At 46.3% G+C, this 23,381-nt stretch overlaps 2 protein-coding genes and 1 long non-coding RNA gene across 7 annotated transcripts in view; 2 read left to right on the top strand and 1 right to left on the bottom strand.

The window, feature by feature from the left end:
• The window catches only part of gad3 (glutamate decarboxylase 3), a 28,540-nt gene extending 12,848 nt beyond the window's left edge, over nt 1-15,692 (bottom strand). Inside the window, exons 1-12 of one of the 4 annotated variants that reach the window (XM_029130822.3) lie at nt 15,567-15,692; nt 11,457-11,561; nt 9,042-9,148; nt 8,770-8,905; nt 8,506-8,596; nt 2,082-2,194; nt 1,652-1,767; nt 1,394-1,473; nt 1,035-1,089; nt 825-941; nt 257-321; nt 54-132 (exon numbers count right to left, since the gene is read on the bottom strand). In XM_029130822.3, coding sequence (XP_028986655.1) covers nt 54-132; nt 257-321; nt 825-941; nt 1,035-1,089; nt 1,394-1,473; nt 1,652-1,767; nt 2,082-2,194; nt 8,506-8,596; nt 8,770-8,905; nt 9,042-9,148; nt 11,457-11,561; nt 15,567-15,588 — 1,086 coding nt within the window. In that variant the 5' untranslated portion in view covers nt 15,589-15,692. Of the gene's footprint in view, nt 1-53; nt 133-256; nt 322-824; nt 942-1,034; nt 1,090-1,393; nt 1,474-1,651; nt 1,768-2,081; nt 2,195-8,505; nt 8,597-8,769; nt 8,906-9,041; nt 9,149-11,456; nt 11,562-12,340; nt 12,786-13,934; nt 14,233-15,566 lie in introns of those variants that run through there. The other 3 variants (XM_029130820.3, XM_029130821.3, XM_055503700.1) reach the window with 3 other exon arrangements.
• Nucleotides 8,529-9,541, top strand: LOC121201766 (uncharacterized). The gene is made up of 3 exons (XR_005896867.2): nt 8,529-8,667; nt 8,758-8,925; nt 9,070-9,541. It is a non-coding gene; the product is annotated as an uncharacterized LOC121201766 (long non-coding RNA).
• An 822-nt stretch (nt 15,693-16,514) lies between the features above and the next one.
• exoc3 (exocyst complex component 3) lies at nt 16,515-23,004 on the top strand. Of its 2 annotated transcripts, none has more exons than XM_029130817.3 (16): nt 16,515-16,623; nt 17,370-17,564; nt 17,888-18,107; nt 18,238-18,410; nt 18,683-18,895; nt 18,976-19,154; nt 19,661-19,777; nt 20,046-20,163; nt 20,282-20,407; nt 20,669-20,769; nt 20,934-21,044; nt 21,438-21,579; nt 21,675-21,797; nt 21,960-22,121; nt 22,345-22,466; nt 22,634-23,004. In XM_029130817.3, exons 2-16 carry the CDS (start codon nt 17,385-17,387, stop codon nt 22,836-22,838), a joined length of 2,292 nt encoding a protein of 763 aa, XP_028986650.1. In that variant the 5' UTR covers nt 16,515-16,623; nt 17,370-17,384; the 3' UTR covers nt 22,839-23,004. The 2 variants fall into 2 exon arrangements, with proteins under 2 accessions (XP_028986650.1, XP_028986652.1); XM_029130819.3 differs by having other exon boundaries at nt 16,617-16,757.
• Nucleotides 23,005-23,381: the final 377 nt, after the last annotated feature.

A 23,381-nucleotide genomic window follows, 5' to 3' on the forward strand; every position in this document is an offset into this window, starting at 1 on the left:
TTCATGGACCTCCCCTGACATGCTGTTGATCCTGTTATGTGATAGTTTCTTACCCTCTTCTTGATCAGTATGACAGAGCACTGCAGAGGGACCCCCATCATCTTATGAGGATTCCATGTTACAGACCAGGCTCTGAAAGAAAAGAAGGTAACAAACCTCAAGACGCCGTCACGCTGACTCGTCCAGTGAACTCAGGTGTTTTGTGGAGGTTATTTTTGCTATGTGTGTTAGTGAGGCTGTGTGTTGGTGCAGTTACCGCTCAATGCCCTTCAGTTTCATCCTGTGCCTGTCTGACATTAGCAGGCCTCCCCCCCACGCTGCCTGCATGGACACACACACTCACAGCACTGACTTACATACATACAATACATACAATGCAAGCCTGTGTCCCTAAACTGACAACTGTCAAGCCATTATTGTATTTAAGTGACAGAGTGAGATGTTCTGTAATAAAATGCAGATTTTTTTTGAAAATAAGAAACAAACACTTAGACGTTCTATGCGTCACAGTCTATTATTAGCTTGTAGTTAGTTTAGTTAACTCTGTGTTTACATGGATGAGCTTCATGTGTTTACTAAGTGAGAAAGCGTGAGGTAAATGTTTCCGATGCAAAGTGTGTGGACAGTTACAACAATAATAGAAGTCTAGTGTCCAGCTTTGCAGCATGTTTGCACCCCTGGAACATCAGCAGCTGTGACCGGACCACATTATGAGGCTGAGATATGGTTTCCAGTGTTTATAATGAAGTTTCAGTTCAGACAATCAAAGCACTTTTAGCTGCAGATGGACAGAAGATAGAAGAACAGATGAGGCGAAAGCTTACATCAACATGCATCCACAGGTCGTGTCTGTGACAGATGTCTGCAATGGCATCCAAAGGATCAAAGGCTCCATACACCGTGGTGCCGGCTGTGGCATTCACATAGAATGGAACCAAGTCCTGGGGAGAGGAAAACATATGTTTTGGTGGGAATGATTTCTGGACCATGATAACCTAATCAGTGGAACACATCATCTCTAAGCCTCTTCATACCTTTTCTTCAGCTGCAATGATGGAAGACTCAAGTTCAACAGGAATCATTTTGCCTCTTAAAGCACAAAGGATGACAAAGCTTTAGTGAATAATACCTGTGCATACAGTACTAAAGCATTTGATTATGCTCTGACAATGAGCCTGTTAATGCAGCACATGGGGCTGATACTCTGGAGAAATGAAAGAGCAGTGAGCAACTCTTCAAAGCTTAGACTGCTCTTTGTTGAACATGTCCATTACCATCCTCACACAACTGACCCATTCTAACTGTGAGGTTCCAGGTAGTAAAATCAAATAAGGCCTTTACAGGTGGGCAAACATTCCTTTTGTCAGCTACCAACAGCTGTGCACTCACCCACCTTTCATCACATTTCACCACGATCACGTTCTCGCTGCCAAACCCCAGCACGGCGGCAGACTTCTTTATCGAGTAGTGACTCTGCGTGGAGGAAAGTCTCACTTCAAACACAAATTAATTAAGTAACACAAGAAAGTGAAAATTGCCATTTTAAAAGTGAGGTCATGAAGCACGTGACTAAAACCTGGAGATAGAGAGAGGTTATTTCGACATGCTTCTCACTTTATGTCCAACTGAGTGTAAGAATCAGAGTTGTTACATGTTCTGAGGTGAAGAGTGCCAGTCGAGGCAGGGCTCTCATCCCTCTGGTCTTCACCTCTGGGTAGAAGTGATACCTGGCCACCAGAATGCTGTAAAGGTTGGATATGGAGCCTCCTGCACAAGACACAGTAATGGAGCGGTAGCAGCCACGGCTCTGTTGCGTTATGTAACTAAGTTCCAACACTGTCACACTCATCACAGTGGGATGTCTACACATGGACCAACAGCATCTCTGAAGTCGCTGCACTTAGTCTCAGCTTTTAGCTCAGGTTTTTTCTGTTCTATTTCTAAAGCAAGTGAATTGTTTTGGTAGATATTAAAAATAATCAGTGGGTTGGTTTTTGCTCTTATTACAATTGTATAAAAATATTCAACAATTTCTTTAAGAATTTAGTCCAACAGAGGTTGTTTTTCTATCCATGTCTGACCTGGACAGAAAAGTCCGTCTCCTTCATCTTTTGACCATCCTACGATGTCTTGCATCTTCTTCAGCAAAACCTCCTCCATGAGAATGAAGACAGGAGACACTTCATACGTGAACCTGTAAAGACAAGGTATTGTAGTATCGTATTGCATCGACACACATGCCTGGCTTCCTCCATGTTTTTACATAACAGCTCTAAAAACCATGAACACATGAAATTATTAAATATGTCTATACAAGATTGTACAGTACACAGTGTTTTAAAGCCATATCTTGTGGCTGGCTGAACATAGGACAGACAGATGGACAAACTGACTGACTGGCTTGGAAACTGGCTGACTGACTGACTGGCTGAATGACGGACAAATGGACAAACTGGTTTCATTGCCTGTGGATGAAGTCCTTAGCATTCCAATGGTTATTCGTTGGAAGGATTTTGTTCCATCTGGCTTTGATGTGCGTCACAGCTTTAAGGATGAAAGGATGAAAGGAATGCTGTGTAGGTGCCTTAAGGCATACATGGTTCAAGAGTTTGAACCACCTGTCCTCTGTCTGTAGGGTATGACAGTGATAGTGCTTCTCTTTCACATGAAGATGATGAATAGTTGTAGAGTAGCTGTTGTTCTTACTTCTGTAATCTACATACAAGTCTGCACATTCTTCGCTCTTCTACAGACCTGTCTGATTTCTAACTAGAGTTAGTGGATCGATAGAAACAAGCATGGCTGATGATTGAGAGCCGCTGGTATGTAGCTGTCATTGTCATTGTCAGTGATAGAACACTGAGTGAACCGACTGTAGGAAACTGCTGAGATGTGCTTGGTGATTACTATAACCTGGGTACTGAGACCACCCAATGCTCATTAGGTATATCTGAAATCAGCAGATGTGCGTCTTGTCTCCCTGAGAGATTGTTGGACTTGTTTGTGTGTTCCTTGTGTTGCTGCCACATTTGCTGCTGCTGCTTTGTTACCGAAAATGCTGAGTGTGTTTAAACTGTGATAATCTAAACTCCAGTTTTTAGTGCTGTGCTTATTGTTAACTGCTACATTAACCTCCATTTACTGATGGGGAAGCAGGTGTAGGTGATTGGCATGATTAGACCAAACAGGAAAAGGAAGTAGACAGCTAAGGCAGAAGAAGATGACAGAAACCAACAAGAACAAAGTTCATTGAAAATTGTGGTTGTAAAGAATAAGTTGTCACAGTCCAGGTCATTTAGCAACTGCACTCAATCATTTCCGGTTTTATTTTGTACCACTTCCTGTTCAGTGCCCATGTTTTCAGTTCCAGCTTTACCTCCGGTTTTAGTTTGACGCACCTGTGCCCTGTTACTAATTACTCACCTGCTAACTATCCAGCCATCATCTTCACTCGGTATTTAAGCACCACCCCTCAGCCCTGCACCTTGCCAGATTGTCTTTGTGTATCAGCCAGCAATCCAGCGTTATTCTCATGATCGTGAACCTGTGTATGACCTCGCTTCTCCTGACCCAGATTCTCGTCTCATCTCTGATCCTGCCGTACCGTGAGTTTGACCCTAGCCTGCCTTGACCACCGCTTGTCTAGACCCTGTCTGTACTGAACCTGCCTGATCTGTGTACCGACCCTTGCCTGCCTGACCACGAGCGTGAATAAACCCTGTTGTGCACTGAGCCTTGTCTCCGCTGTGCGTGTGGGTCCGCTGCCTTGAGTCCGTGACAGTACAATCTGGCCACACTCGGACCCAGCCGGCGTCTTGCATCAGTTTAAGGGCTGCAAGGGATTTTTTGTTTTGTGTACTCGGACGACGCAGAGTCGCGATGGTGTTTACCTGCTCGAGGCTGCCGGAGGACCTCCGCTGGTGCTTCGGGGAGCTTGCGAAGAATTACGCGGAAGCCCCCAGTCTGAAGGCGCGGCTCCGCGTTATAACACAAGCGATTGCTATCCTGGAGGAGGAATTCTGGTGGCTTGACTACCCGGAGGTGCAGACGCTTTTTGAGAAACTCCAGGCAGTACGGAGGGATTTGGCACGCGCTCTGCGCGCGGCGCCCGCCTGCGTCTCATCAGCTGTTCCTGCTGCACCGGAAAGCGCTCCCGTAGTCGCTCAGTCAAGCCAAGCTCACGTTCCCGTCGTCACCCAGTCAAGCCAAGCTCACGTTCCCGTCGTCACCCAGTCAAGCCCAGCTCACGTTCCTGTCGCTGCTCAGTCGAACCAAGCTCACGTTCCTGTCGCGGCTCAGTCGAGTCAAGCTCACTCCCCTGTTGCCACTCAGGCAGATCCAGTCCGTACCGTGGTCCCGGCTCCTGCTTCAGCCCTGGCGGTTGAGGAGGTGAAGTCCACAGCTAGTCGTCGGAGGTCCAGACGGCGTCGACGACAGCCGGTTTCCCCTGTCCAGGCTCCAGAAGACTCGGTCACGGAAATCAGACTGCCTCCTTCGCCAGCAGAGGGCACTCTCGCCCCATTGGACGACATACCCACCTCCATCGCTGGCATCCCGGACAGCATCCTCCAACGGATCCGTGCCCAATGCACCCCTCCAGTCCTGTTCCTGTTTGCGCACTGTCTAAACTCCGCCGAGGCAGAGACCGACCCGGTAATCAAGGAGCGTCGCTTCCGTGAAGCCGCCCTGCTCATCGCTCGGAAGCCTGCGCTGCGCGAGGCCCTGGGTTTCATTGAACCCCCATCAGAGCCTGCACCCGTTCCTGCATCAGAGCCTGCATCAGAGCCTGCACCCGTTCCTGCATCAGAGCCTGCACCCGTTCCTGCATCAGAGCCTGCACCCGTTCCTGCATCAGAGCCTGCACCCGTTCCTGCATCGGAGCCTGCACCCGTTCCCGCATCGGAGCCTGCACCCGTTCCCGCATCAGAACCTGCACCCGTTCCTGCATCAAAGTCTGCCTCACTGGCCCCAGCGTCTAAGTCTGCCTCACTGGCCCCAGCGTCTAAGTCTGCCTCACTGGCCCCAGCGTCTAAGTCTGCCTCACTGGCCCCAGCGTCTAAGTCTGCCTCACTGGCCCCAGCGTCTAAGTCTGCCTCACTGGCCCCAGCGTCTAAGTCTGCCTCACTGGCCCCAGCGTCTAAGTCTGCCTCACTGGCCCCAGCGTCTAAGGCTGCCCCACTGGCCCCGCGTCTAGTCTGCCTCACTGGCCCCAGCGTCTAAGGCTGCACCACTGGCCCCAGCGTCTAAGGCTGCACCACTGGCCCCAGCGTCTAAGGCTGCACCACTGGCCCCAGCGTCTAAGGCTGCACCACTGGCCCCAGCGTCTAAGGCTGCACCACGGGCCCCAGCGTCTAAGGCTGCACCACGGGCCCCAGCGTCTCTGGCTGCACCACGGGCCCCAGCGTCCCTGGCTGCATCACTGGCGGCAGCAACTCCCGCCCTAGCCTCACCTCAGCCTTGCCAAGCTCCAGCTCCAGCCCCGCCTGCAGCAGCTCCAGCTCCAGCCCCGCCTGCAGCAGCTCAAGCCTCAGCCCCGCCTGCAGCAGCTCAAGCCTCAGCCCCGCCTGCAGCAGCTCAAGCCTCAGCCCCGCCTGCAGCAGCTCAAGCCTCAGCCCCGCCTGCAGCAGCTCAAGCCTCAGCCCCGCCTGCAGCAGCTCAAGCCTCGGCTCCGCCACGCCAAATTCAAGCCCCATCTTTACGCCAGCTAGCAGGCACCTCTGGCCAGCCACACCAGGTCTCAGTTCCTGTTCCCGTTCCTGTCGGCCATATTGAGGCCGTTCCTGTTCCTGTCGGCCATGTTGAGGCCGCCCCTGTTCCTGTCGGCCATGTTGAGGCCGCCCCTGTTCCTGTCGGCCATATTGAGGCCGTCCCAGTTCCTGTCGGCTCCTCCGAGGAGGACGCCGTTCTAGTTCCTGTCGGCCAAGTAGAGGCCGTTCTAGTCCCAGTTCCTGTCGGCTCCCCTGAGGAGGACGCCGTTCTAGTTCCTGTCGGCCAAGTAGAGGCCGTTCTAGTCCCAGTTCCTGTCGGCTCCTCAGAGGAGGACGCCGTTCTAGTTCCTGTCGGCCAAGTAGAGGCCGTTCTAGTCCCAGTTCCTGTCGGCTCCCCTGAGGAGGACGTCGTTCTAGTTCCTGCCACTGTCGACCCCTCGGAGGCTGCAGCCCCCGACGATCCCCAGGAGGGGGTCGTTCCGGCCGCAGCGTCTGCCGCAGCGTCTGCCGCAGCGTCTGTTGCGGCTCCTGCCGACTTCCCGGAGGAGGTCGGTCCAGCTCTGTCTCCTGCCGACCTCCCGGAGGAGGTCGGTCCAGCTCTGTCTCCTGCCGACCTCCCGGAGGAGGTCGGTCCAGCTCTGTCTCCTGCCGACCTCCCGGAGGAGGTCGGTCCAGCTCTGTCTCCTGCCGACCTCCCGGAGGAGGTCGGTCCAGCTCCGTCTCCTGCCGACCTCCCGGAGGAGGTCGGTCCAGCTCCGTCTCCTGCCGACCTCCCGGAGGAGGTCGGTCCAGCTCCGTCTCCTGCCGACCTCCCGGAGGAGGTCGGTCCAGCTCCGTCTCCTGCCGACCTCCCGGAGGAGGTCGGTCCAGCTCCGTCTCCTGCCGACCTCCCGGAGGAGGTCGGTCCAGCTCCGTCTCCTGCCGACCTCCCGGAGGAGGTCGGTCCAGCTCCGTCTCCTCCCGACCTCCCGGAGGAGGTGGTCGGTCCGCCCCTGGTCCCTGTGGTTTTTGTGCCAATGTGTGCAGGTGCAGTTCCTGGTGGTCCGGTCCCGGACACGTTCGCCTCAGCTCCTGGTGGTCCGGCCCCGGACACGTTCGCCTCAGCTCCTGGTGGTCCGGCCCCGGACACGTCTGTCTCAGCTCCTGGTGGTCCGGTCCCGGACACGTCTGTCTCAGCTCCTGGTGGTCCGGTCCCGGACACGTTCGCCTCAGCTCCTGGTGGTCCGGCCCCGGACACGTCTGTCTCAGCTCCTGGTGGTCCGGTCCCGGACACGTCTGTCTCCACTCCTGGAGGCCCGGTGCCGGCCACGTCTCCACGTCCGTCTTCGCCTCTGGTTCCTGCCTCGTCTCCACGTCCGTCTTCGCCTCTGGTCCCTGCCTCGTCTCCACGTCCGTCTTCGCCTCTGGTCCCTGCCTCGTCTCCACGTCCGACTTCGCCTCTGGGTCCTGCCTCGTCTCCACGTCCGACTTCGTCTCTGGTTCCTGCCTCGTCTCCACGTTCGTCTTCGCCTCTGGTTCCGGCCTCGTCTCCACGTCCGTCTTCGCCTCTGGTCCCGGCCTCGTCTCCACGTCGGTCCTCGTCTCTGGTCCCAGCCTCGCCTCCACGTCTGCCCCTGGTTCCGGCTTTGTCTCCACGCCTGTCTTCGTCGCTGTTCCCGGCTTCCCGCCAGCTTTCGCCTCGCCTGCCCGACGGAGGGCCAGGTCCTTGGCGAATCCTGTGGCAGGGATGGCGCTGCCTCCTGCGTCGTCGGCCACCTCGGCTGGCCGGTTCCGGAGGCGACCACCTACCTGGAGGTCGCTGTTTCCTGCTTCGACGATGGCGCGGGCTCTGGCACTGCCGACCGCCGCGTCTTCGCAGTCCCCTGGAGCACCCCCGGTCTGGAGAGCACCGGCGCATGCGTTTGGCCACTGGAGGCAGCATGTTTCGACGTCGGCCTCCTAGAACTCTAGCCTTGTCTCCGGGCATAAGATGTGCCGTCTCGGTCTGGCGGCTGCACGGCCGTGACTCTCCTCGTCACCACCCCCCCTTGAGGGAGTGCCTGAACTTTGCTACCATCCATCATGGACTCATTATTCATGGACTCACCTCATAGACTTGGTTCTGTTCTCTGCCACTCATTTCTTGTGTCTTCATTCTCATGTGTGTTCTAGTCCGTCGCCCCTCCTGCTTAGCTGTGTTTTCCTTTTTTTTTCTTGGTTTTCTGTTGGTCGTCTGGGAATCCGCCCTAGACGGGGGGGTTCTGTCACAGTCCAGGTCATTTAGCAACTGCACTCAATCATTTCCGGTTTTATTTTGTACCACTTCCTGTTCAGTGCCCATGTTTTCAGTTCCAGCTTTACCTCCGGTTTTAGTTTGACGCACCTGTGCCCTGTTACTAATTACTCACCTGCTAACTATCCAGCCATCATCTTCACTCGGTATTTAAGCACCACCCCTCAGCCCTGCACCTTGCCAGATTGTCTTTGTGTATCAGCCAGCAATCCAGCGTTATTCTCATGATCGTGAACCTGTGTATGACCTCGCTTCTCCTGACCCAGATTCTCGTCTCATCTCTGATCCTGCCGTGCCGTGAGTTTGACCCTAGCCTGCCTTGACCACCGCTTGTCTAGACCCTGTCTGTACTGAACCTGCCTGATCTGTGTACCGACCCTTGCCTGCCTGACCACGAGCGTGAATAAACCCTGTTGTGCACTGAGCCTTGTCTCCGCTGTGCGTGTGGGTCCGCTGCCTTGAGTCCGTGACATAAGTTCAGTAAATGTGTTCAGGTACTTTCCAATATTGCTCATGAGCTCTTACATGTTACAGTTGGCTGTAGAGGTCAACCACTCGCCAGCTAGACCGATCAGATCTAAACCAGAGGACAGCTGGTTGAAGAATCGAGGATGGCCTGTAAGAACAAAGAGGTCAAAGGGCAAGATATGAATAAGTTCAGATGAAGACCCACAGCTACCAAGCCAAGTGAGTCATGCAGGGTTTTTCTTGTATGGGTTTATTATTTCTACATTCTGAACATTTGCTTATCTGTATTGGAAAATGTCCATTTTACAGAAACACACTCACCTGAATTGACACCATACTTGAGTGTGTCTCTACAGTCCACTAGTATCTGCTCCAAGGTTTCTGGTTGGTCTGTCAGCTGCAGAGTGAAGCCTTCCAGTCCCTCCTTGAGTTGATGAGGATGATGGTAGTCCAGGACCTTCAAACAAGAACAGCTTGGTTGTAGTTCATGTTTAATTTTCTAAATGTAAATTATTTCAAATAATGTCAAAAGCATAATGTAATTCAATAACAGATAATCTTTACTATTTTTTACTAGTTCATATTTTTAATACCTTTGTACTCCTTTGATTTGTCTTGCAGATATAACCAAGCAAGACATTTAGAAGCTCCTGTAAAAATTCTTTGGTCACCTCTTCACCGCCCGAAGCTGGGAGCAGGTCTGTTCACACAAAGACAAACAGTAGTTGCTTAACATCGGAGGAATGTTGTTGTTGTTAATAAAGGACGCATTGACCCAAGGTCGATGTGGGCCGCTGTCTGCAATAACAACAGGCAGTAACTGAACACAGACAGGACGGTTGGACCAGTAACTGCAGTAATTGATGATGATGATAACTGTCAATGTTACCAGGCACACATTAACAAACCACAAATCCAAGAAGAGGCACAAAGCTGTGATTTTCCACTTGTCCAGGTTAAACCTATCCTTGACCTGGTTCTTCAAAAGCTGAATGAAGGAATCTGAATGAAGTGAAAAAGGAGCAGCTAGGTCAAGGCAGGTGTAGATAATTGTACCTGGTTCACAGTGTTGTTTAAACTGAACATACATGGACCTAACTCAGAGAGCAGCAGCTTTTTATGGACTGCCATGATTTTCTCTGCCAAGAGAAAAAGTCTGAGAGATTAAAAGATTATTTTTGCTAATTTAAAAATTTAAAAATTTTATTTTGCGAATTAAATACATACTTGTTTGAGAATAAATTATATAAAAAGAAAATGTGTTTCATTATTTCTCATATTTTGACGACATTTACCATGTCGAGGGCTTGTTGCCACCAAGAGGACAGAGGATCACACCTGGTTGAAAACTGTTTAACACCTGAAGTCCACAGTGCTTGCCTGAGACTGGACCTTTACAGGCTACACCTGGGAGTGTATTTGGACAATAAACTCCTCAGTCGTGAACAAGAAGGCTCAGAGCAGGATGTACTTCCTGAGGAGGCTCAGGTTCTTTAACATCAGAAGCTCCATGCTGAGGATGTTCTATGAGTCTGTGGGTCCAGTGTAGTGTTTTACGCTGTGGTCTGCATGAATGTAGCTGATAGTAACAGACTGGACAAACTGATCAGGAGGGCTGGTTCTGTTCTGTGGGTGGAGCTGGACCCCTACATGCTGTAGCTGAGAGGGGGATGCTGGTCCAACTCCTCTCTATCCTAGACAACACCTCCCACCCCCTACATAGTGTGTGGCTGGACAGAGGAGCACCTTCAGCGTGAGGCTGATCAGTATTAGGTGCTCCACAGAATGCCACCGGAGATCCTTTCTACTGGGCAGTAAGTCTACAAGGCTTGGGGACCTGGTAATTTGTTGTTTCATATAGGTGGTCATTCCACCCTAAACCAAAATATGTACATGTATAATATAATTTAATGTATTTGTATAAATCTGTATAATATCATACATATCTATATATGCCATGGTCTAAGTTTTCGTTTTCAGTTTTATTTTTAAAAGGACTTAGTTTGTCATCCATGTTTTGGTTCCAGTTTTCATTTCCTGTTTTATTTTGTAGTATTCCCGGTTTCTGTTCTCACTGTGTCAATACTAGTCTTACTTCCGGTTTGCATTACACACACCTGTCTTAGTTTAATCATCACCCCTGTTCAGTTTACCTCATCTTCGACCCTGTTCCAAGTTCCCAACCGCTGTTTCTCGCCTGATCCTGACCGGTACCGTACTCTGTTTATTCTGTTACTGAACCCTGCCTGTTAACTGGACCTGATTACGCCTGCTCCCTCTGTGCCTCAATCCTTGTGCCCATACGTGAATGACCTGGACTGTCTGTGACTACGATTTCTGTATTAAAGCCCTTTTACGCATACCATCTGTCTACGGCGTCGGCACTGTGCATTTGGGTCCTCTCTCTGCCATTCCTGACAGTATATTGTCGTTCCAGGGACCCAGACCACTTTCACTGATCCTTGAGAGCAGCCAAAAGCTGAACAGTGAGATTTATATTTTGAACCTTTAATCTTGAATAATTTGTATTGATTCAATCTGCTTCTGTGCAACCTAGTTTACAGTAATTGAATCCAGATAAGTGTTGGCTCACTGATAACTAGAGGTTAACTGGGTTGAACTGGTGGTTGAAATGCTGCTTGTTACTAAGTCAAGGATGAGTTTAGTCAGGGTGCGAGGAAACCCTGATGTAATCCCTGATCTGGGATTTGTCCTCATGAAACAAAGACACATCATACAAAACAGAATCAGAGCGTGACAAATGTGGTTCTTAAAGAAAAGCAAAGGAAAAAAGTAACGCTCCTGTTGTTACATAGAACACATAGAACAGACATGGTTAGCGTTTCATGAACATATTCTTCATACTTGTGTGTGTCACTGGTCACGATGGATATTTCACCTACTTAAACATTTACTAATGATCCCACATCATATGTTATTGAACCTTGAACTAAGGTAAATACACAGTTATATTTAGAGGATCTGACGGGGGAAGCCTGAGCTCTTACCTTTGCTGTAGATGTTGCTGAAGTCAGTAGGTGCCTGTCTTTGGTTGCTCAGTGCTGCTGAGTCCACCTTCACTTTGATTCCGTCTGATTCATCAAGTATTTTGTCTGTGATGGAAAACATGACAAATTAGCTCCAAAAGAGCTGCTGAGGTTAGCGCTGAAAACAGAAGTCACATTCAAGTCAGCAGTGAAATGTTGTCATGTCAAGTTCTGCTCTAGAGTATGTTTGGTTTGTCACAGTGTGAAGAGGGAACTGAGATTGTGTGTTTGCCCACAAGGTTTGAGATAGAAATGGTTTAGGAGATTCCCCGTTGCTTCCGCTCCACGGTACTGCCTACTTCAGTGACACTTCATGTTCCCTGCCTGTCACAGACCTCAGCCAGTGTGATTCCTCCTCCTGCATCCTCCTGACTTTTGTGTTAAGATTTATGACTTTATGGACCAAGTTAACTGTCTGATTACCAGCAAGGCCATGTGGTTGATGCTCACGGTGTGTGCTACACTCACATGGACCGCTACTGTATGCCTTTTTTCCCCTCTTCCACATCTATTTCTCCTCTTCCACATCTGTTTCCCATCACGAGCCAAAGTTCATCTATTATGAGAGTTAACTAGTGTCAGGATCTAGGTTTTTGTTTCCGGTTTTATTTTGAAAGGACTTTGCTTTCATTCATGTTGTCATGTTTTGGCTCCAGTTTCCAGTTCCTGTTTTATTTTTAAGGACTTCCTGTTTCATCCAGATCATCCCGGTTTCCCATGCTATCCCCGGTTCACCATGCACACCTGTCAATATTAAGTAAGTATTTAAACCCCACATTATCCAGCAGTCAGAAGCCAGATTGTTGAGTTTCCATATCACTTTCCAGCGTTCTAGTATAGCTTACCATGTTGCATGATCCTGTCTGTACCTGGCCGCCGATTCTTGCCTGCACCCTGTCTGTACCTACGCCTCGAGATATTGGTAACGTTCCTGACTGTCTGACCACGATATAGCTCACTCCTTGTCTGTACCTCTGCCCAGCTCATTAGTCACCGAAACCTTGCCTGTCCCCGGAATCGAGTTTGCCTGCTCCTTTTGTGCCTTTGCCTGAGACCAATCGTGTATGACCTGGATTGCCCTGACTACGTTGCACAATAAAGTTGTTTATCGACTGATCAGCGTGTCTGCGCTGTGCATGTGGGTCCAGCACCCGAGCATTCCTGACAACTAGTGGTTTAAGTTTGTGTTCTGGGTACTGTTACTTTATGTGTAAATGAAGCTTTTCTAGAGGCACCCCTTTACTGGCTCAAGCTCTGCTTCTCAAGTCCAGCCCTGAATTCTGATAGGAAGCGTATAAAACAGTGTGAATGTTTTCAATGCTTTCATTTCACAGTGAACCACAGATGCTGCAGCACCTTCGGTACTTGCATACAAAAAATGTTGCAATTAGAAATATTTGCATAATATAGCTGCATTGCAAAGACAGAATATTGTTAGCATTATTTTAATCTTGTAGTTAATTATAAAGATATTACAACTTTGTCTCCTGTGGTCACCAATCCAGTGTTGTAGAGCAGCACTGAATCTACTGTATTCTGTTATTGTCTGCTTCACCCAGTACCTCTGCATCAGTGGCTGTAATTGTTTGGCTGAGATGCCAAAGAATTATATAAGGTGCATCTGTGTGGTAAGAGCAGAGAAGTGAGGGAACTACTGTATCACGTAATAATGAGAATGTCAAAGGAAGCCGCGTTTGTGTGGTTTAGGTGACAAAATGTGGCAATGAGGCACATTCTGTCTCCTGTCACACACTCCCGTCACACTCTTGTTTGTTGAATCAAGTGAAAAAGCTATGAATGAAAGTATAGTATATAAGGATATATAAAGAAGATCTGCATTTTGTGCAGAGATATCTCAAACCATTACTTATGTGGGATCAAAAGAACATCCTCCTATGCGGTGTTTAGCTACGTACAGTCCACAGACAGCTCAGTATGTCACAGACCACCAAAAACAGTGACACACGGTCATTGCCCCTTGTTGCAGATGGTCTAGCATTATCATCTAGTGGTCAGTTCAGACATTTTGGTGTTAACTCAGCCTAGTTAATGTTCATTCAACACAGCAGAGCTGATGGAGCTCACTGCTGTTGGAACAAAATAAAACGTGTCAATGTCAAAAGATCTGCTCCTTGATGAGGATGAGAAAAAAAAAGGAGAAGCAACAGTGATGATCCTCTTTACCTTTGGAGTTTTATTGTCCAGATGAATAAAAACAGAGAGGACGAGATGCATATGGTCACAGCATCCGCTTGTCACAACTCAGGACTCAGTTTTCTTAGTCGTTTCCTGTTTTACTTTGTAATCACTTCCTGTTTTATTTTGCTGTACTTCCGGTTTTGATCAGTCCTGTTTAGTTCCTGCTTTATTCTCCCGGTCATGTGAATCACCACCTGCATTCAGTCAGTCATCGCACTCTGTATATAGACCAGTACTCACCTCCAGTCCTTTGCCAGATTGTTCGATCACGTTCCTGTGTCAAGTCTCCAGCGTTCATGCATAGTAAGTCCTGTTGTGTACCAGTCCCAGGTCTCGTTTTCATCTTGCCTTGCCTGCTCCCCTTGTTCTGGTTTTTTGACTCTGCTTTTGTTGCTGAACCTTGTCTGGAGACTGACTGCCTTTGCCTGATCCCTGTCTGTACCATTGCCATCATCTCGTTAACCTGTGTAACAACCTCTGTCTGTCTGACCTACGATTTTCATTAAATGTCCACAAACTCAGATCCGTGTGTGTGCTGTGTTTGGGTCCTTCATCGTGCTGCTCTGTGACACCACTATGGCATCCCTGATGTTAACCCTAAACACACAGCATCTCAGCTCAACCCCTCCCTTCAAATCACTGCTTCTCTCCAAAGAACTGCTTCCTCCTGGAAGTTAGAACAAAATTCCTAAAATTTTAAATGACTGTTTATTAAACCTTGTGTGTGGCATCATAGGTATTAAAGAGAAGCGGAGGCGTTTCCGCTATTGATTATTGTATCATGGCTAATATGGATGTGGAAGCTTTATCCGTACACTCTGTGCATGAGGAGACATTGAAGTACTGATGTCTAGGCTGCATTCAAGGTCTGATGACCTGATTTTTGACCAAATCATTTTATGTTGAAATAATAATAGAAGGTCACAAATCATATGGGTGGGTGATTCTGGCTGTAATGCAGTCATTACATTTCCATGTTTATGTTATGTTGACACACAAGCTTTGGTCATTTAATGCCAAAGTAAAGAAATCATTTGTAAACTTTTGTAACAAATGAATGAGTGTAATTTGTTTCTTATACTGACATAGATTCAAACAAGCAGATCTGTGATTTCTGAAGCTGGTAACTACAATACCTCTTTTTTTCAGGTTACTTAAAACAAAAGAAAAGAACACACTGAAACACTATTACATCAAAAATAAAAAGCTTATAATTTGTATATTACTGGCCAAACAAGGCAGTAACTTTTCTTTGAGGCCTAAAATAAAGAAGGCATAGGCTTATACTGTACATCAGAGGTGGAAACAGAGAGAAGTGCCTTGAACAGCAGCAGGCAAACTGAGAATGTTTTTTGTGGGCATGAGATGTTAGAGGAGCTGAGGACAGATCAGATACAGGAGCAGAGGCAGTAATGCATAATAAGTAAGTCAGAATACATACAGCAGAGTATAGGGAGAAGTGTGTCACATGGAAGGGCTCTGCCTACGCTGCCTAGTGCCAAGATGTTGCGTCATCGCCCTGGGGAAGACGTAAACCTGGGCTCACAACTAATGAAATACTGTAGGTATGAAGTAAAACTTCAAAGCACAGTCAAGTCAAATATTTAAAGGACAACGGGAAGGGTTCACATTTGGGTATAAAACGAGCTTCCACTCAGGCTTTTGTCAGGAAATGCCACAGTAACAAATCATACAGCATCATACAGCCAAGTGCTGGAATCATGTACAGGAAGGTCTGTTAAAATATGCAACAAGCCAAGCACTACGTCCATGGAAATGTATAACATGCTGCTTACTCCATTAAGTTGGATACACCCGATCTTTATGTCACCTGTTGAGCTGATGGCTTAACAACTGACATCAAATCCTTACCTGAATGCTGTAAGAACTCCATGTCATATCAGAGGAGATGCTCCAGGTTAGTCCCACTGACAAGCTGTCTCTGACGATAATTGTGAGTCTTTCTTATCATTGTGTGAATGCAGGCGAGAGAGGCGTGGTCTGTCGCTTTCAGCATAAAGTGTGGTGCCTGAAGCACAGCATGATGCTGTACCTGTGTAACACAAGTTTAGCTCACATCACCCAAGATCCAATTAATCTCGCTGCCTCCCAAGTATCTAGGATCGATACATAAATACACAGAGCAGAATAGTGTACTGCTGTTCATGGCAGTGAAACAGACATTTTTGGGTAGAAACTGATTCTAATGAAACTGCTCACCATTAGTTTCTTAGATGAATGAACACTATTTTTATATATTTTATATTATGAAGATTTGTTGAACCTAAATTAACTTCTAACTACTAGGTGACTGACACCTGCCACCATAGTGGCATCTAGTGGTCACAGCATCTCATTTTATTTTTATCAAATTGCAACAAGGCCAAATAAAATCTTTTCATTTTAAAGTAACTCACATAAATAGATCATGAACTAAAAGAGACGACAGGCTTCATACATGTGACCACTATAGTTTAATCTACGGAGTCAGTGAGGAATATAATGTCATTAAGGTCAGTTGACTCTTCAGATTGAAGTTGAAACGGATGGACACCAATAAAAACAAAGCTTAAAAGACATACACATAAACACACATAGGTGTGTTAATATTAAAACTTTAATCAAGCAAAGGTTAATAAAAGTTGGGAAATTAGTCACTTTAAAAACAAGACACATAATAAAAATACATAGTAATTTATAATTAATTTATACATTTATGCAGCTCTGTGTTGTAGGTGGATAAGCATTAACACTTTAGAAATGCACCCTCTTCTGTTTAATGTTTTTTTATTTGAAGTCACGATTTATAAAAAAACTTTAAAGAAAGGCCAGTTGGCGGCGGTAAAGCGCTAACTTTTAGAAAGCAGAAACAGAGGAAGAGGAGGAGGAGGAAGCAGAAGGAGAGAAGAAGAAGAAGCAGCTGCTCAGGGTGGGCGGAGCTTTTTATAAAGGGAAGTGGTACAACAACAACAATACAGGACAGTAGAACGTTATTTAGAAAAATCGTTGGATCAGATAGACATGTATTTAAAGCCTCACGCGTGTGTTCTGTAACTACCTGAGGTGAGGACGGTTCTGATTTTGTGCAGTGGACACTCGGTTTGTGGCGGTTTGCTCCCGTCTGTGTTAGCTAAGCTTACATGATCTATCCAAGAGACAAGGCTAATGCGTTATTTAGTTACTTCTGATATTTAACTAATATGCTCCACTTACAGTGGATGCTGCTGCAGTCGGAGTTAGGAACGGGCCGCGTTAGAGCCTATTGCCAGCTGTCATTACGCCCCCTCCCTGGTCACAAGCTATTTTGTTAGGGTAGAGATAGTGGTCATTTGTTACGTAATCTGAAACCATTTGGTAATATATAGCATATATATAATAAAGCATTTTATCTGACTGATACCTTGTGACATGGAGCCAGTGAAGCAAAGCTAGGACATGTATGCACATTTAATGTTTAGCTGCAGCAAACTGGACCATGTGAAGGATTTCAGTATTAGTTCATGCTTATAAAAGGGATGGCAAAGTGTTTCAGAAGGAGACATGGAAATGTAATCTTTTTTGTTTTATCTTGGGTTCACACATTTTTTAGAATCTGTCAATATGTCATGGACTTACATATTTACAGATAAAGATACATACATTCAAACTATTATTTGTAACTATTTTTTTTTCCAGATCAAGAGCTCTACAATGAAGCCTCTAGATTCGAGTGGCACTTTGTACACTATGGAGGAGACAAGTCGCGAGGCTGTTGCCACTGCAGTGCAGCGAGTGGCAGGGATGCTGCAGAGGTCAGACCAGCTAGACAAAGTGGAGCAGTACAGAAGAAGAGAAGCCAGGAAAAAGGCCTCTGTGGAAGCCCGACTGAAGGTGATGTGCTAGCTATGTCGACCCATGGTTGTTGGACACCCGCCCTACTTCCTGAGCCACCGCCACAACAAACAAACGAAAAATTAAAGTGCTTTATTCATACAGCATTTAGCTGACATCACTTATCTAGTGTTATGTCAGTCTAGACTGGTGTTTCTTTCATGTCTCTTGATTAGAGCGCAAATAACTAATATTGCCTTAAAGTGAACTCTAATCTGCACGTCAAGGTGCCAGATAGTGATTAAGACATTGTATATCACAATACTTATAACATCACAAATACTAATACAGTAGTAATATCTGTATCTCAATGTTTCCTCAAGGCCGCCATCCAGTCCCAGTTGGATGGCGTTCGCACTGGGCTGACGCAGCTGCACAGTGCCCTGTTGGATGTCAAAGACATCCAGAATTCATTGGTTGATGTGAGCAAGGACTGGAGGCAGAGCATTAACACCATTGAGAACCTGAAAGACGTCAAGGATGCAGTAGTTCAACACAGTCAGCTGGCTGCCGCTGTGGAAAACCTCAAAAACATTTTCTCTGGTAAGTTTAGTTTAACTGTATATGAATAAAAGCAACACCTGTGCATCACATTATTAAAGAAACAGGTTTTGACTCTGTCATAGATAAACTTCGAGTTACTCTGAGCATTATGTGTGTGTTGTCTGAACAGTCCCAGAGATTGTGGCTGAGACACGGCAGCTGATTGAGCAGGCGGAGCTGCTGCAAGCTCACAGAAAGCTGATGGAGCTGGAATGTTCACGGGATGACCTCATGTATGAACAGTATCGAATGGACAGCAAGAACACCAGTGACATGAACCTCATCTCCATCTACTTTGAAGATGTAGGTGTTGCGAAACATCATCACCATTCTGTCTAGATACTAATACATTGTACCAGTATCAGCACCTAAACACTGACAGCAGTGCTCTTCATGAAATACATTGCAACAATCCACTTTTTATTTCCAAGTTTTTGCATCTGGGTCACAGACACCATGACATAATCCATGACGTCCGTGTCTGAGGTCACATTAAGGACAGTTCACTTGTCTGCTGAACAGTACACTGTACTTCTCTTCACCACATTTTCTTTTTTTTCTCCGTACTTGTCTAGGTTCAAGGGTTGTCTGACGAGTTGGCCAAACAGCTATGGATGGTCCTGCAGAGGTCCATGGGAACTGTTCGCCGTGACCCTACCATGCTGGTGTCAGTGATTCGTATAATTGAACGTGAGGAGAAGATTGATCGACGCATGGTTGACCGTAAGAAGCAAACTGCATTCATCCCACCTGGGCGTCCAAAGCGGTGGAAGGACAAGATGTTCCAGGTACGAGGGACGATGTCTTTACTATGACTAGAATGGCAAATAAACTACTTGGACACTTATTATACTGTAAATGATTGCAGGTTTTGGAAGGTACGGTGAGCACTCGTATTGAGGGCACCCAGGCAGTGACCAGAGAGGCAGATAAAATGTGGCTGGTTCGTCTCCTAGAAATAACCAGGAAATATGTTCTGGATGACCTTATTGTGGTCAAGAACCTCATGGTGCAGTGCTTCCCGCCACACTACAACACTTTCAACAGGTAACACACAAAGTATTTTCTTTAGGGATGATTGTTTGCTAGGAAGACACATGCACACTTTCATTATTGTATTCTTTTTGTTAACCATCCTGTTAACAGAGGGTTGAGAAGGATTTTCCACAGTCTTATAATTGGACAGAGAGAGAGAGAGAAGAACAACTATGGGAGAAAAGAGACAAAGCTAATGACATGTATTGCTGTACAGTAGTGGAATGTTAGTGGATAGGAGGAAAAAATGTAAGAAACTACATGTAGAGGAGCTCAGTGTGTGAAGTACATCCAGCATCCAAGTCAATAGCAGATTAAGTAGGAGATGGTTCATAGACCTGAAGCATCTCTGACTAGCAGCTTTACCACGAAGAAAGGTTCTAAGCCTGGTCTTAAAGTAGAACCTGAACTGAAGTTGCTTCTGATGCTTTTGCTTGTATCATGATAACCTAGTTTTGTGACTTGTTGCTTGCTAACGTTAATAGTATTATTGTTTAACAGTAGAACGTGTGTTTCAGGTTTTTCAGTCTCTATCACAATGCTGTGTCCAGTCGTGTCAAAGAACTGGCTGCTGAGGATTTGGAGGCTAATGAAATAGTGTCCCTGTTAACTTGGGTCCTTAACACATACAAAAGGTAAACAACCACAAAGCACTGTCACTATTTACTCAATCTTCAGTTTACAAGTCACTTCACACATGCAGGATGAGGAGTTAGTGGTAACTTCATGTGTAGCGTGTACCCCTGTAAAGAACTGGACAGTAAACCAGGACCAGGACTAAAATGTGTTAAACAACTGACACTTTACCAATCACCAGCATTGACCAACCAACACAAATTAACAGGAGACATTTTATTAGGAAAGGTCTACAAGCATGAACTGTGTACATGATGTGTGTCTTAGTGGGGAGATGATGGGTCACCCAGAGCTCTGCTCAGAGTGTGACATCAACCAGCTGGAGCCTCTGCTGCCTAAGGATGTGGTTGATGACCTGCTCAGCAAATATGTCCAGACCTTTACAGTAAGCACAACACTGAGCACTGTACTATACCCTGGGTTGCACCTTCATCTTCACAGACTGAGAAAGCAGTAAGTGTTGAACCCATGTGCTTGACATGTTGTCTGTTCTTTTTTTTTAGTCCAACATAACCGGATGGCTGCGCAAGGCTCTGGAAACGGATAAGAAGGATTGGCAAAAAGAAACCGAGCCTGAGGCCGACCAAGACGGATACTTCCAGACCACACTGCCCGCTATCGTCTTTCAGGTACCACTGAGCCTTGTTAGTTCTTAATAGGAATGCAGACTAAGAATGAGTGAATGAGGACCAGACTAGGACTTGACTAAGAGAAGTGAATCAGACGCTATTAAATCTGGTTCCACAGCTTCAGGTTGGACTAAAAACCTTCTTGATGGCTGTGTGGAACTTTGGCTTCATGGAGATTTGCCTACAGTCTGAACTCATGTCAATTATATCAAATAGAAAATTTGTGCTTTGATATGTTACTAATGAACTACTCTTTATCAGATGTTTGAGCAGAACCTGCAAGTTGCTGCACAGATTGATGGGGATTTCAAAGAGCAGGTTCTGAGACTCTGCCTTAAACAGATGAACTCTTTCCTACTGAGGTAAATTTGTTATTCTCTGTGTCAGATCTTAAACGTGATGACAAAAGATGTGATTATTTTGAATGTAAGGCCGTATTAGAATCAGAAGACTTTCCCAGACTCCATTCGTCTCCACTGGTAGTGACTGTGTAGCTTTAATAGATATGTGTGTATGTGTTGTGCAGGTACAGAGAGGAGGCTATGCTCTACAAGGAGGAGCACCTGAAGGACAGACAGCTGCCTCAGTGCTACGTTCAGTACATGATCGCCATCATTAACAATTGCCAGACTTTCAAGTAAGAGTTTGATTATGTATGAAGTTAGGATTTCACCTTTTATTATAGACTTTGCTTCTAATTTCACTAATGTTCTGACATCAGAAGCAGTTAAAGCAGTTCTTCTCATTATATAAGACAAGGCAACAATGACATCGGCTGTTTAGGACAGAAGGTTAAGCCTGCAGTTTACATTGCATTTCACTGACTTGTGTACCACAGCACATGCCTAAGTATTTATCTGTGACTGTAAGCCATAGTGGAAATAAGGACAGAAGGATCTTCTTGTACAGAGTGTGTGGCGCTGTTAATTACATTTTAAGACTCTGTAACGTAGATGTGGTTACTGTCTCTTCCAATGAAACCCATAAAATGAAATGTTTGTGTATGATCTATTGTGTTTGTGCTCCTCAGAGAGTCCATCAACAGTCTGAAGAGGAAGTACTCTCAGTCGTCAGAGCCCACTGACAGTGATGCTGCCATAGAGAGGACGCTTAATGAGGTGGCCAAGGAGGGATGTCAGTTCCTATTGGACGAAGTCTTTCTAGATCTGGAGGTAGAAGGCACCTTTCATTTCTTTACTGTAGATGTACCAAGCACAAATATTTCATGTGTGCCATTATAATGTGAGTCTACTGTTGCATTGACCAGCATCACCTGAATGAGCTGCTGACCAAGAAGTGGCTGACAGGCTCTCATGCTGTGGACACCATCTGTGTGACAGTAGAGGACTACTTCAATGATTTCAACAAGATCAAGAAACCTTTCAATCAGGTAGTAATAAAGATTGTCTCATGAAACTCTGTGACTATTGATGGATCAAGCATATCATCAGGCGATTCCAAATGAATAAAACATGTTCTGTTTCTACAGAACACTTTTTTGTATAGTGGTTCTTCATATGATAATATAACACACTGACTGTGATGTGTGCAGGAGATGACTAGTGAGGCCCTGCGCAGGGTAGTGATGGAGTACATTAAAGCAGTGATGCAGAAGAGGATCACCTTTAAGAACGCTGACGAGAGGAAGGAGGGAGCTGAGAGGATGACTAAAGAGGCTAAACAGTTCAAGTTCCTGTTTCAAAAGCTGGCTGCTGTGAGTTCACATTTACTGACTTTAATATACAGCTGAAGTATATGTTCATGTGTGAAGCTGGGTCGATGTGAATAATTGGGAGGACATTGTGCCATTAGTGTGTACGTGTACACAGCAGGACATGGAATACTGTAGGAGCTGTAGCTGCGGCTGTGGGGGTAGACGTTCTGTCACCTGTTGGGCTTGGAGGAGCATGTCTTAATTGGCAAACTGTTGTGTTTAGGGTGAAGACACAGAGCGACTCTGTGGAGCCATCACTGCCATAGCTGAAGTGTTCAAGCTGACAGATCCCACACTGCTGTTCCTGGAGGTCACCACCCTGGTGTCCAAATATCCTGACATCAGGTACACACACATTTAGACACTACTACTGATAGGATGAAGGTCTAGACACTTATTTTGACCTGCATTGGTGCTTTGAAGCATTTTATTTGCCCTACACTCATATTAGAATTTTGCATTTCTGGATGGTCAGTTCATGATGTTTGTTTATTTCTTCCCTCCTCTGGTAGGGAGGATCACATTCAGGCTTTGCTGGCAGTACGTGGTGATGCCAGCAGGGAAATGCGGCAGATGATCATTGGGACTCTGAGTGAGAACAAAGTATCTTGCAGTGGGTCCATGCAGCCCATTTTCAGAGACATCGCTGTGCCCACCATCACCATGACGACCATGACTACTATGACCTCCATGGCAACTGCAAAACTACTAAAATAAAGCCAGCTGCCTTGACTTAATTTTCATTTTCACCTTCTGACACATTGGTGTCAGAAGAGTTCTTCTTTTTGCTTTAGCCTATTGTGTGTTTGCCTCACCTTTTTATTTACTGTTTAATTGTCATCATCACCCAAATAATAAAATCATTCAGAAGATATACAAGAAACTGTGCTACCTTTATTCTTTTTATGGCGTCATATTTGATGTTACATTGTGGGAGCTGTAGAGGAGGGATCCTTGTTCTTCTGCAGTGTATTTATTGGTTTATTTATTTATTTTTGAGCTTTAAATTAAACCGCTTTTATACATAATAGATAAGCTTTTTCAGAGCAGCATATTCATATTATGGACATTTTGTGGCTGGTCCATTGTAAGTGCCAGGACTTTCCTCACATAGACTGCAGCTCATACGGGAGTTCCTCTTCTGTTCTGTGTCTACGGTGATGGTAAAAAAGGAAGCTTCTGCTGGACTCCCGCTACCACGCACCAGACCGGAGCAGCGATCCTAACAAGTCCATTTGCGGACGTGGTGGTCGTGGGTCC

The sequence above is a fragment of the Betta splendens genome, chromosome 17 (assembly GCF_900634795.4).
Source record: "Betta splendens chromosome 17, fBetSpl5.4, whole genome shotgun sequence".
NCBI lineage: Eukaryota > Metazoa > Chordata > Actinopteri > Anabantiformes > Osphronemidae > Betta > Betta splendens.